The sequence below is a fragment of the Anticarsia gemmatalis genome, chromosome 18, assembly GCF_050436995.1.
Source record: "Anticarsia gemmatalis isolate Benzon Research Colony breed Stoneville strain chromosome 18, ilAntGemm2 primary, whole genome shotgun sequence".
In the NCBI taxonomy this organism is placed as follows: Eukaryota; Metazoa; Arthropoda; class Insecta; order Lepidoptera; family Erebidae; genus Anticarsia; species Anticarsia gemmatalis.
In genome coordinates this window covers 10,612,297-10,627,176 of record NC_134762.1, presented here as the reverse complement: position 1 = coordinate 10,627,176, position 14,880 = coordinate 10,612,297, and the positions used below count along the sequence as shown (strand labels likewise).

The 14,880-nt window shown below is 35.9% G+C and overlaps 1 protein-coding gene across 5 annotated transcripts in view; it reads left to right on the top strand.

Moving 5' to 3' along the window:
- The window catches only part of LOC142980698 (uncharacterized), a 157,284-nt gene extending 144,638 nt beyond the window's left edge, over positions 1–12,646 (top strand). For 4 of the 5 annotated variants that reach the window (XM_076126229.1, XM_076126230.1, XM_076126232.1 and 1 more), the window contains 5 exons: positions 7,145–7,286; positions 7,781–7,893; positions 8,475–8,574; positions 8,667–11,940; positions 12,391–12,646. In XM_076126229.1, coding sequence (XP_075982344.1) covers positions 7,145–7,286; positions 7,781–7,893; positions 8,475–8,574; positions 8,667–11,920 — 3,609 coding nt within the window. In that variant the 3' untranslated portion in view covers positions 11,921–11,940; positions 12,391–12,646. Of the gene's footprint in view, positions 1–5,178; positions 5,408–7,144; positions 7,287–7,780; positions 7,894–8,474; positions 8,575–8,666; positions 11,941–12,390 lie in introns of all 5 variants that reach the window. The other variant, XM_076126233.1, reaches the window with a different exon arrangement.
- The last annotated feature ends 2,234 nt before the right edge of the window (positions 12,647–14,880 follow it).

Below are 14,880 nucleotides of genomic sequence, written 5' to 3'. Positions count from 1 at the left end.
ACTTGCAATATTAAATCACCCGTAGTTAATGTTTTAAAGTATTAACTAGAATACTAAATTAAATTTGAAACTATGATATGTTGATGAACTTACTTTAAACAATTTACTAGATTTTACACCTTTATAAAAGCAGCAATGCTTGTTCGTAAGGGATAATGTCTTATACTGTTATACTTGATTGATTGTAAAAACCATTGACTTACAAAATGATAAATAATGCTAGCTGCAACGTTGCCCCAACTTTTTATTAAGGAATGTTATCACATCTCGACCTAAAAGAATATTTAATAAAGAATATTTACAAGTTAAAAATATATTTAATACATAACCCGTATGTTTTTGTTTGTAATAAATTCAAACTATTAATGTCCCGCTACTGGGAAAGGGTCTCCTCCCGTAATCGGGGAGGGTTTAGGCCTAGAGTCCGCCACGCTGACCGAGTGCTGGTTGGGACAATATCTTCGTTTAGGTATTTACTATTAATCATATCAATATTTTAACATACTAGTTGACATTTAAAGCAATACTTTACATACAGCTAAATGAGTAACCTATAGCATCAGTAAAAGCCGTAAAATAATAAAATTTGCATCATGACTTGATAGCTTCATCATTGCTAAATTGCTAAACAAAGCTATAAACGAGTGTTTTTATTGATAATTCGTATGTTTTTAAAACTTATAAAGCACTAGTTGACCCGCGCAACTTCGCTTGCGTCACATAAGAGAGAATGGGTCAGAATTTTCCACGTTTTTGTAACACTTCTTTACTGTTACTCTGCTCCTGTTGGACGTAGCGTGATGATATAAAATATGCTTTTTTTCACGAAAAATATTTTTAAAATTATTTATATCTCTTAATATAATATAAAAAAAAAAAAAAAAAAAAAAAAATATAACGAATCGCGCATATCCGCCATGAAAACAGTTGCCATGACAACGGAATTTTGTTAATTTAATGTCATTATAATATTGATTATTCGCGACTTCGTTCGCCACCTGAATTTTCCCGGGAAATGCGTCATTTTCCCGGGGTAAAAAGTAGCCTATGTCCTTTCTCGGGTATCAAAATATCTCCATACCAAATTTCATGCAAATTGGTTCAGTAGTTTAGGCGTGATTGAGTAGCAGACAGACAGACAGACAGAGTTACTTTCGCATTTATAATACTTAGGTCACTACTTATATTTTGAGCCTTGACGAATCTGATTGTTTTAGACCCCATTTGGTGCTTTCATCGTAAAGTTTGACCTTTTTGACTACTACATTCCTAAGAAAGTTTTGGAATCTGCGCTGAAAATATTTTCAATATCGTCGATCGAAAATTGTAAGTGTGCGGGAATATGGTATTAGGATGTTAACATTTTGGTGCTAATATTTTTTACGACTTTTGACGTGACTTATAGAAACAGTCGTGTCTATATCGACTTATTTATTATTTTGGTGATAAAGTCCGATCTTTTGAAAATTTAAAACGCTAATATGTAGAGTTCTATCATAATTATTTTTCCCTCACCAATGAAATTCCTGAAGGGCGTCCAAGGTCACCAGTTGTGTCCGGAAAAATCGATGCTGTGCGAAAATTAATTATGCATTTCCGTTTTCTGACACATCAATAGATCGATACAATCCTATACATTATTTCCACTATTAGATATAAAATATTTGGAGAGAACATTTCCGTTTAGAAGTTTTTTTCTAAATGAGCCAATTTTTTTTCTACAAGAATTCGCAAAGGTACTCGCGCCGATTAGTGCGAACGAATGCTTGAAAATTCTATCGTTTTGCTTCAAAATACATGTATCAAATCGTGACAGACCACAGATCTAGGATCTATGCGCATGAGTCGAAAAGTAAACGTCAGTCGACTTTATGGATGCTTTAAAATGAACCAAATCCAGAAAAAAATTTTCGCGCTCGAAGCACTTTGAAACAAATAGTCCCTTGATTTTTTATAAAAACTTTGTCACGGCCCAAAATGTCTTTAGAAAAATGTAGAATGGTTAATTCTTATTGATTTACAATCAAAAGTTTACCGAAAGACTGGTTTAAAATATGGAAAAACCACAAAATCCCACAGGTCGAGTGCCATAATGACACTGTCCGCCCTAACGCATCTTGTTAAACAACCAGCTGTTATGTGCACGAAAATAATCGAATAAATTAGTTTCTCGCCAAACACTACAGTTTGACATCATATGACTTTATTTAGTTCCAAAACATCAAGAATAAATAGCATTAACCTTGATTTTTCATCGGCACAAGAAACAGGTTATGCTTTTAAACACCCTGTTTTGGAGGGGTCTTCGGGAAAGAAAAAAAAATATTTCGATCAGATAAAAATTTATCTAGATCATGCATAAGAATACCCGAGAACACGATAAAGTAGTTTTCACTCACATATTTACCGTTTTTCATAGTTAGGCTCAAAATATAAGTAGTGGCCCACGTATTAGTATGGATTATAGAGAGCAAGATAGAGCTTAAAGACTGCTTGATTACTGTGGGTAATATAAACAGGGATTTTTTTCAAGATCCGACTTTAGTTCCATAGATTAACGCGTGCAAACATACAAAAAAAAATATAAAAACCTGCAAGTGTGTCCAAGAACTTTTAAAAATCATTCATGTAAGGTAGCATAGTCCTCTACCTGCATGTGACCAGCGTATTCAATTCCTAATCACTCTCTCATTCCGAAAATGACTAGGATTCCTTAAAAGCTGCTACTCCCATGACCTTTGATTCCAATGCTCTCATTTCGGAGCTTTTTATAAGACAACTCCCGCACTAATTGCTCTTGTCTCGCGGGGACTTTTACAAACATACAAACAACGAACACAAAGCACAACTAGACCCGAAACGATTATTTCTGGATAGCACATACTCGTATGTGCATAGACTGCCTTGTAGTGAGACAATTATGTGTTTAATTATCACTACTGTTAATTCTTATAGTTAGATAGTTTATTAGCAACTTAAGTTTCGCCATTGACCTTACTTTTAGTATGTGAGTTTAACAGTTCATAATTATGTAGACGTCTTGAGATAGACACAATATGAGCGAGATATAACTCTTCACACCTTATAACATGGGAATTACATTCATTATTATGTCTCATTCATTCTGATTTCTGCAGTCTCATTTACTTTGCTTTCTTTCATAACAGTTTATTGGAAATGCCTCCACGATATTAAAAAAACCCTTTAAATTACTTTGATTTTTGAAGTCAACTCCTGCACTAATTTCTTTTGTGTCGCGGGGTCTTTTATAAACATAAAACAAGGAACACAATTTATTATGACTTATAAAATTATAATTATGATCCGTTTTAATCCAATTATCATTTATTTTTAGATATCTGTACGGTATTTTTTTATGTATGATAATTGATTTAGACCACTGATTGCATAATTTAAGCATCTTTAAACATTTATTCAGTTTACAAAATATATCTTTTAGTTTTTTTACTATTAGTCTAGCTGATCGCGAGGTTTTGTGTACGATACCCGGGTCGGAAAAAGTGCTATTGGATTATTCTGATTTTTTTAAATCTCAATGGTAGCCCGAAGTTTGATTACGCATCTACAATATAACGGGTCTATCCCACTAGTCCCGTTGAGTTGTCCCGTGACGGGACAACTGGCACTATTTTGTCCCAGTAGTCCCGTGGCGGGACAAGTGACGCTGTTTTGGTGCCAGTTGTCCCGTTGCAGAAAAATCACGGGACTAATGGGACAGACGGAAGGGTCAAAACAACTGGTTCCATTGAGTTGTTGTGTGACAACAGGTACTTGGTACTTTGGTAAGATAGCAGATGATGAATTGTACGCTACTCTATGTAAACTTTAAATTCACAAGAAGTTTTTTTTTACCTACGCATTCGGGTAAAACAGGTGTGATATTATAAAAAACTTAATGACTCTTTTTCCCAAATATCATAAATAGACAATAAATACAGCAATAATACATATCTCGATCATTGATAATGAAGTGCATGAATGATAACAGTTATCACTTGTAATGCCGTTATCGATTGATAAGATATCATGTAGATGTATAGAATATATTAGTTTCGGACATATGAACAAGATATGTCCTTGTAACTTTTAAAGTGAAGAAAGTTGCAATAGATAACAAAAAAGAACGAATTTCTATTAGAATTTAGCTTCTTATTTTTACACGAAACTTTGCTGTTATTACGTATATGTTTCTGTTTGTTGTTACGTTCAAAAGCTACTCGGGTTTCCGAGATAAAGACTATTCTATGTCCTTTCTCGGATCTCAAACTATCTTTTTACAATTTCATCCAAATTGGTTGAGTTGTTAAGGCATTAAGAAGGGACAAACAGAACAGTTATTTTGTATTTATTCGTAGACATTAAAATATTACTCATTAGTAGCCCAAAGTTTAAAAACAGGCTTGCCTCCTATTACATGGGGGGAGGGGGTGAAACGTTGCATTCATGGTCAAATACCTCTGCCTAAACCCTTAGGTATAAAAGGCTTATTATTAACATAAAATGTATATTATATAATGAAGTTAGTTTATTCACTAATGCAACGCGTGTCGCTGGCGTCATCTCGTGAAGTGCCTGATTAGATTGTAATGGCGTGATGATATATACAATTGACTCTCCTACTTGTATTATACTTGAGTATTTTATAAAATACTTATATTATTTTATTTATTTACAATTGATACGAGCATAAATAAAAAGCCTTAGTGTAGTGGGAATATCAAAAATAGCTAAAATCTTATGGACGCAGATTTCTCGATCGTCATCTTTATTTATGAAATTGGTAATTTCGTTGTTTTTTAAATATATAACTCTATGGAAAAGACAAAAAATAATCTAAAAAAAATGCATATATAAGACCAGAAAGCAACATTTAACTCTTCTAATAAAATAGGCACCTAATGCCTCTTTACCCACCTACAAAATCGAAGATAGAGTAAGAAATACAAATCATAATCATGATTCACAATCATAACAAAAACTTTAGTAATCGAGTTAATCAACTTCGTAATTGTACCTTTAATTGACAAGCAAATCTTTATTCCCAAAACATTTTACAATCTACAACTACTATCAAAAATCTAAAAATAAATTAATCACAAAAATTACATCATAACAAGAGCCTCATTAACAAGAGTGACGAAAATAATTAATTTCCAGTATTTAATCATAAAAAACAATAGTGTAATTTATTATTAACTATGAATAAGTGATAGAATTAGTGATAATAAGTGATTCAGTGTAATTCGGTGATGAATTGAGTGATTCAAACGATGCGTGTGCTTCAGTGATATAAAGAGTGAACAAAATGATGTTGTATATGACCACGGCTGAAGAAGTGCCGGCTAAAAGACCGCCGAGGAGAAGACATATTAGTGCTAACATTAAGGTATATCTTTATATAAAACTTTTCTTATATAGACTAAAAAATCAAAAGCTATCGATTAATGTATGAAATAACGCCAGGGGCGCTGAACAGCGTCCCTAGCGTGTTCCGAAAGAACTACCTTTTCGAAGTATTTCAAATATCAAAAAAGGTACCGAAACCTGACAAATGGGATGTGTTGGAAAAGTTCTTCTTCAGATCTTTTAGAAATATTGAAGAAATCTATGTAATAGTATAAAAAGTAACTTAGCAAAAATCTCATAGCCCTAAAATTAAGAAAATAATTTAATTGTATTCAGTAAGAAAATGTTTACTAAATGAGAATACTAAATCTTCGTCTCTCAGTAGCATTTACACGTGAAAGTTTTGTAAACCACACAAGTGTAGCTTATAAATAAAAAGTAATACTTCAATCGGGATTACTATACTTATAGTACGGAGAATTCCCAAGTCTTTTTCAGCCCTTGAATCTATTGTATAGATACTGAAAACAATCAACTGGACAATTTCACTATCAGTAGAGATTATATTGTAATACGTCTAGAAATAATTTATTATCGTTGATACAACGATATTAATCGATCAAATGTACTAAAATTAACCTTAATTACAGTAAGTAATACTATCGGGCAATATTTAGTATTTCTTTGCCACAAGTTATCGATGAAAGCAAATAAAATTGTTAAATCTACTGCACACTTGTAGTTTACAGTAGCTAGATCAAGTTCACTTTAGCGTAATTCTCTATAGTCAGTACTAACGATAATCTAGTGCTTAACGCTTAAAATCTTTTGCAAAATAGTTCCCAAGACTGCTGATCCTATTGAACTCCTGAGAAAGCTGGTCAGATTTGTATAAAAAACATCTTGATAGTAGACAGTGGTATATAATTGCGCTTCTATAGCACGACTATCTGTCGTTGGTACTATCAAGTATCGATAGTTCGACATTTAGAATGTACTGAAAAATTGTTCCTGATGAGATTTTCATACGAAATTTATCGATATTCGTGCTACTGGACGCCGCACTGAATCAAGTTCACTGCAAACTACTCGTTAACCAAACATTTTGTAGAGAAAATCGTCAGTTTCCATAAAATAAGTAGAAAAACAGTGTATTATAAAAGTGAGCCGACAAACGTAACGTTACGGTACAACGGGTCGCTAGTTAATGTTAATGCTGCAAGCATCCGGCGTGTGATTTATTTGTACACTGATTATCTGCGGCGATAGGCTAGTTCGTGTATTAAATTGTATGTGCAATTTTGGTACTGTTTGATGAGAGGCAGTTGAATTTTGTATGATATTCATTGTATACATGAATATTTTGTAAACAGAACAAGCTTTTTATTGTAGTAGCGTTTTCATTTCACGAAAGAAATTTTCTCCAAATTATTGCGAGCTATGCATTTTTTTATCCCCTTCTAAAACTTATTTGACATCTAGACGAAGTCGTTGGTCTTTCACCTGACTTCTAACTGGTCGTGTCGGTTATCCATCCCACCGAGCTATGAGAGTTAAGAAATAGAGGGTGTACCCGTATAGTGCAATGCACATACTTGAACACTAAACAAACTTCTGCAGTTCTGCACAGATGGCATATTTCAAAGAAATCTATCTATCTACCGTAGGCGAATATCGGCTAAGAAGACATAAATAAAGACTTATTTCTCTCATCAATATCCTCGTCACACATCAACCTTTAAAAATCACACTAACAGTACCTTTACTTTGTCCACAGCGGCACCATGCAGGCATATCGCAGTCGTCATGCAGCGATGGCTCCCTCCTCAGCGTCGGTTCCTCAGAGATGGACGAGGACAGCTCCAGCGGTCACCATCACTCACACGACCACTCCAGAAGCGATCAGTTCGATCTCTATAGTGAGTAAAAATATGAAAAAGTCATTGGCCACTTTTAATAAATATCATTGTTGCAAAAAGCCGTAACTTTTATTCGGCGGTGATTATATCAAAACTATAGGGCTACTAGGCTGTCTGTCTATTTACTGCTCTCTATCTACCCCCGAAGAAAATGTTTATGCCCTTGCATGTTTCCGGAAGAAAATGATATCTGAGTGGTGTAACCTGAATTCTCCTCCCAAGCCGATGGTCAAGGGTTTTATATCTAGACTTCACTATACCCTTTGAGCTTTTTGTATTGAAACAAATTATCAGTCGGTCCAACACATCGTGAATAAACTTTGCATGCCTGCGAACTCAGAAGTGTGGGAACTCAAGGCTGAACTCATTTCTCATAGCTGAAGTAAATCTTAACCCAATAGTGAGACATGAGTTAGAATTGTACATATTGTCGAAAACAGCGCTATCCCTTTTTCTTTGAATTAGTGCTCAAAGTTTAACTCTAAATGTTACAGACACGGAACCTCCATCCGGCGTGGCGCCACTGTCGCACTCGGCCGCTAAACACAAGATGGCTGTCCGACCGCGGCGCACCCACGGCGCCCCTCGTCGAAAGAAAAACAACCCAGTTAGTATTGACCATTGAAGTATGTATTGCACATCACTATTGCTGCTTACGTAGCTCACTATTGCACTTTAGTCATAATATTTTTAAGGTTTGTATGAATAATTGAGTTTGAAGTTTGCCGCTAGATGGCGTTTGCAAGCACTTTTGACGAGGACATTCTATTTATGAATTTAGTACGGCGAAAATGGTTTTGGTTAGGTTATAATAAATCTATAATGTCTTATTTAAAATACTATTGTATTTAGGACATTCATTAGTCGTATAAATTAATTAACTGTGATCGGCTTCAAGTACATTTATAGTCAAACTCACTAATTATTGAATAGGGAATGCTCGAAATTAATGATTCTATTCGATAATTAGACTTGAAAAGTTACTCTTTTATTTTATACTAAACTAAATTAATTTGATGAGATAGCATCCTAGGCTATCTAACGAGGCTGTATAAAATGAATTATTACTATAGCTTGGTACTAAAGCTTTCCGTAGAGCCTGGCTTACGGCAGAGGGTGCATTAACTAACAAAACACCACTCTCAAGGTAGTTTACCCTTTACTTAAACGTCTGTTTAACAATTCCAGATAGCCGCATCAGCCTTGCCCATAACGCCCGAACTGAACGAAGAAATGATACGAAGCACTACTCCTGACGTCAACCGAAAAACCTCAGAAGCGGTTACTGGTACGTATTCGACTAACAACCTTATCTTAAGGGCATAAATTTTAATTTACTTTAAACTTTGTTACTAACTTATCTCCTTTTGTATTTTCCAGAATCATTCTCTTCATCGACCACTACGAAGCATCATATAATCGTCAAAGAACAACAACATCATTTGAATAAGGAACTCCAAAGAGTAATGGAGACTCCGAGCGATACCAAATTGAAGTCATCCTCTTTACCTCCAGGCCTGGCTTTGGGCCACCTCGTGGGACAATCACCTGCTAAGCTCAGCATAGCAGAGTCTAACACACCGAGGTCCTCCATCAAACGAAGCCAATCCAGCTCTCAAGGGCAGGCCCTAAGAGAAAGCTCGTCACGACACGAGGAAACCATCCAAACCTACCATTCGGAGGAAAGGATGACTAAGTATCGCATGGAGAAGAAAGCCGATGAATCTTGCCTCGAGAAGAAATCTAAGTCAGAAAAGAAGACGGAAAACGAAGCGATACGGTCGTCTAAGAAAGAGGAGTCGTTTTTCAGTAGACTACTACTTAGAAAGAGTGGTAAGAAATCTAAGAAAGACCAGACGGACGGTGATGGTCAACAAGAAGTTAAGAAGTCTAAAACAGAGAAGACAGCGCAATACAAATCTGTTGATACAGAGAGAAATTTTCATGAAGGACAAGGGTACAAGCCCGTACCTGCAGAGAGAACCCACAAAAGTGCTGGACAAAAAGCATTCTCCAACCAAATGCACAAACGGTTGGACAACAAAGGTGCTTACGTCCAAGACAGCGCGTACAAAGACGTGTACAGCGCTGCCAAAGTCCCGGGCGTCGAATACAATATAACTGATCTCAAAATCGCTGAAGAAACTGATAAAATGTTGAACTTAGAAATGAAGAGTCGCTTTAGTAGACGCGATGAGTTCTGCGAAAAGATCGAGAGGAGCAAACGGACGTCGTCTAAGGAAGCCATTGAGGATAAAAGAGAATCGTTCAACTTGCACCTTGATAAAACTAAAAGACCAGCGTCAGTGCAAAGATTAGTTGACCCATTCTCGTCAAAAGCATTTATTAGTAACGAACTGTTGAATAGAAACCAGGAAGATTCTCCGGCGATCTCAGACGACGAGCCTCCGATCAGAGCGATGCGCATCAAGAACGTTCACAACGATTACAGCATGTTCAACAGTGGAAGCATGCCCAAAAATATTCCCTACTTCAACCCAAGCATGATGGCTTCAACTTCCCCTCCAAAAGCGGCTAGGCATCAGAGTTCAGACAACATAAAACACAGGTCGTCCGAGCACGTTTCCGATTTTACAGAGAAATTGATCGAATGCAAACGTGAATCCGTACGCCACGCTAGCAAAACTGAGGAGACTTATGTTAGCTCAGCCATGAGGTCGTTGGGAGACGAGTATGTCGAAACTCGCAGCAGTATTGGAAAGTCTCATAGCTTCCGTTACGCTTCAGAGAATACCTCGATAAGTTCCCAAGAGAACCAGATGCCTAGTCTGCCGGCCATCGTCGGTATATCTGAGCCCTTGCTCGAAAGTTGGGAGGTCAACTACAGAAGGAATCTAAGCGAACGAAACGATTTCTCCAAGAGAATTTCAGCAAGAAACTACAACATAATGCACGGGACTGCCGATAGCAATTACGATAGCTTGCCGAGTACTGACAGCAGTTACATGGATAGCCTCAAAACTGACAATAATGAAGACAGGAAACTCTTCACTAATAGTATCCATATCACGATGGATAATAAACGCGACAGCGATATCTCTCAGATAGAGGCTAAAATCGACGATATTATTAGTTCACCTAAGCCTATTATTGCCCCAATACTCAAGTCTAGTTCTTTAGATAGTATTAAAAGTAGCCCAGAGAAGCCCATTGATGATAGAAGAAAAACTATATCTGTCGAAAGCGCTTTGAGCTCCAAAGCGAATATGCAAAGAGATTTGAAACAAGAAACCGAGAGTTTTATATCAGTGACTCATATAAATAAAGAGCAAACGCCGGTTAAAACTGATGCTCCTAAGACCAAAAGCGATGAAAAGGTACAGAAAACTGGATCCAAGCATGGTGTGCCAGAATTCCTGAACATTCAACTGAATAAGGTTGACGCGAAACCTGCAACGAACATCGTTTTGACAGCTAACGTAACGCCAAAGAAACTTGATAGTCCACAAGCTGAGAAGGAACTAGATGTTGAAAGTTTTCAGGTGACTGAAACTAAGAATATTCCTGTAAGAAAAGAGTCTATCAAAGTAAACAAAGTTGTTGAGAATGTCAGTGAAAATATTCAGAACGATGATAAGAGTTCGCCGATGAATGCAAGGAAATCTGTCATACCTGTTGCACCGTTGAGTCCCTCGACACCGAAAGCGTTCTTCAAAAGGAAAGCCGCAAGCGTTGAGCTTCAAGACAGGCCGGAGAAACCGCGAACAAACTCCATGAGTACAGATGGAAGCACGGAGAAAATATATGACAACATATCCATTGATCAGAAATCACATTCGAGCTTCGGGAGTAAGAGTTCTATTCAGAGTACAGACAGCAATGATATCAAAACTCCCGATAGACACGAAGAAACCGTAATCTATCGTAAGAAACCCGTGATTCTATCCAAAGAACTTCGTGGTGATAGGAAAAACGATGACGAGCCTGAACTAATGAAGGTGTTTGCTCGTAGATCGTTGAAACTCAAAGATTCGGAAGTCGATAGTCTAGCTCAAGATATCGCGGCTTCTAAAAACGATGATGGTGAAGTACCAACAAGAACAAGTAAGTTATTGAAGAACGAATTTAACGCTTCTATCAAATCGAGGGACAGTGATAAAGAAAACGAGGATATAGTTAAAGAAGAAGAGAAAAGATTAGTAGATATCGCGGCTAGAGTCAGTCAGTTTGGAGCACCGCACTACCAGCGAAGCGTGAGCATCAACAGTGTTTCAAACCCTAAGAGAGACAGCGCCCCAGTATACAGGAACAGTGAAGTGAACAAATACAAAAAAGAAGTTTCCGACTCCACTCCAGAAAAGAGATTGAGAAACAGGACTTTCCCAGACCCTTCAAACGATAGAGAAGATATAAAAAATATAGCTAAAAGCGAAGCAATGGCTTACAAAGCCGATACACTGACAAAAAGGCCTTGGCAGAAAGATGAAAAATTCAGATTATCTGTTGAAAAAGACAAAAGGGAGAGTTCTGTGATAGATGGAGATATGGAGAAAGAAGAGAGTGGGAGGGAGAAGGGAGATAGTGGGGAAGCCGATGCGTCTCCTCAGTTTAAAGGGATCCTCCAAATGCGTGCTGAATGGGAGCGACGAGCGAAACAGGGCATGACCAAATAAATTCTGGTGCTAGGTACAAGGTACGATATTTTTATAGCTATTAGTGTAGAGAACTTTCTTGTAAAGTAAATTTATATAGTTTTGAAAATATATTTAAAATAATTGATGATGTTTTCAAAAAATGTAGAAGAGAATAAATTATTGATGTGTGAAATATAACTGTAACTGTATAACTGTTATGAAAAGGAAACGACATACCTTATTTACTATTTTTAATTGAATATTTTACCCTCTTATATGCGTTAATACTAAAAACTCCTTTACCTACTTCAGAATCTGTCTTATTTCATAACATATTGAGCATTTAACATCTTAATGCAATTAAAAATAGCCAGAATAGAAAATCAATCAATCCATTTGATTATTTTATACGATTTTACCCTTATTGGGGTATAAAAAATGAATAAGTAAAGTAATGCTTATAAACATGCATTTACCAGTATTTCTAACCAAGAAATAATGTGTTACAGGATGTCGGAGTGCTGTAAGGAAAACATAACATAGTTATAAATAAATAGTTATAAATAAAATAGCTTAGGACATTCTTATCGGCAAAATATCGATGTTATTGATATATATTAAGTTTATCCGATGTTAAGCCAATGTATTTTCGAGAATTATTTCAATAATATAGAATAGTTTATATTTTATTAAACGAAACACAATTATTGTATTGAACCGGTCACTATTAATGTATTGAAGTGAAATACAAATTTTATTCATGTAGTTTTTGTGTGGTTTTATTTCGTTGTGGATCCTTTGCGAATAATTAAAAACAAATTACACTAACCCATTGATGTCCCATTGCTGGGCTAAGGTCTCCTCCCGTAATGAAGGAGGGGCTGACCCCTCCTTCATTACGGGAGTTTTTTAAAAAACTCTTGGGCATACAAGGTTGTCTTACGATGTTTTTCTTTACCGTTAGAGCAAGTGATAATTATTTTAATTACAAACATAAATCCGTAGTTACGGCTGTATTGCCTCGGATTTGAACCACCGACCACTTGCATGAGGAGTGCATATTTAGACTGAGCTACCAATTCTCAATTATAAATGATGATAAATAAATATTTTTGGATAACTCATATTATATCTGAATTCAAATTAAGCATTAGCCTGTACCGCGGTAACTAGGCAACAGATAAACCTACTCATACATATACTTCTAAACACATAAATAGATAAATTTACAATCAGGTTCAGAAAAGATACTAGTGCTCATCGCACAAATATTTGTCCTGGGTGGGATTCGAACTCACCACCTAAATATAGAGGTATGTTAGTTCAAAGCAAGAATTTACTTACCTTATATTCTTCCTAGAATCTTCGAAACAAGCAGTGGTTATCTCTATGCATAAATATCTCTTGAAGAATTCAGTCCACCCCAACATACGGTCAATGAGCTGATACTTCATGAGCTGTTTTCAAGGTCTTGAAGTCTGGAGACGTGATACCTCGCTAAGGTTTCATTCACTGTAATACAAATAACAATGATTTTATTACCTGCATTGTCAAATATACTCTTGGTCGATCTGACTATGAGCTATCTGGCTTCAGAAATTTCAAAATTCAAAAATCCTACTAATAAATAAATATAAATGCGAAATTTTGTGGACGTATGTATGGGTCTGTGTAACTCACTCACAAAAAAACTACTGGACGGATTTGGATGAAATTTAGTATACAAAGGCAGTTTATAAACCCGGATTAACGCAATGAAAACTAATTTACGTGGATGAAATCACGGCAAAAGCTAATATTTCTAATAATTAAATACATACCCACTGTCGATACTATGAAGGATTATAGAGGGTACCCACAATAAGTTAGTTTTTTTTTGTTATTGAGGTGAAATGAAATTCGGTTTAATTTTATAATATTACTCCTGACATTGGCTACCATTGGCTTTGCATTAATTAACCGTTGATAGATTCTGTGTATGGTTACATGCGGTTATTTATTTTACAGCATATAATAGTAGAACAGAATGAGGAATGGTACAAATAAGATACAATCCCAGAGTTTCGTAACGTGCCCGCTAGATGGCAATATGTCCTCTGTTATATAGCTCGAATAACGCTTCGGCCACCCTTCTAATGAATATCTGCGATAAGTTTGCTTAACTCAGTAATCGTTTACCGACCGGTTAGAACCACTATACCTAGCTCTTCTAATATAAAAATCATGATGTTATATTAAACTATAGTTAAGTACCAGCTATAGGTAACCGTACCCCTACTTTGGTTTACTGAACAAACAAACAGAAAAAAAGGTAACAGGGACTAAGCTTTATATTAAAAAATCTTTTCATATTACAAAGGATAATCCGCTACCACTCGCTTCAACGGGTGTTTACTTACTTGTGTAGTGGAGTATTAAAAACAAGAATGATCTTGATGGATGGATAAATAGAGTTGGTAAGTAAAGTATGCGGCTACTGATATGGAGGACTTGAGTTTGACTCTTGGGCAGAGAATATTGTAATTTGTAATGTTTCAGTCATGAAATTCACAGTTTACTTTCATTTATTTTCTAATAGAACCTGATGGTATGAGTTATAGATAATCGTACTATTATATTATCAAACTAGTTGATTCGCACGGTACCGCTTGTATGCAAAGACAGCCTATGCTTGTTTTACATATATCTCCCTACAAAATTTCAAGTAAATCGTTACAGACGAACAAAAAAGCTTTTACATATACTATTAGTATAAAGGACACATTAGAAAAGTCATTACTTCTGAACATTTCTATATACTTAAAGCTTAATGAAATAGAGCTTTACCATGCTTCTTCAGTATAAACCAAATATCTTTTCACTAACCAAAATTCCTAATCACAGAAAAGCTATACAAAAAAAAATGTTATCAGCAAAAAAACTCCCCTAATCCTACATTTCGGAACGCATCCCAACAATCAGGGTTGAGGGTGTTTCACGCACGCGCAGTGCACCACCGC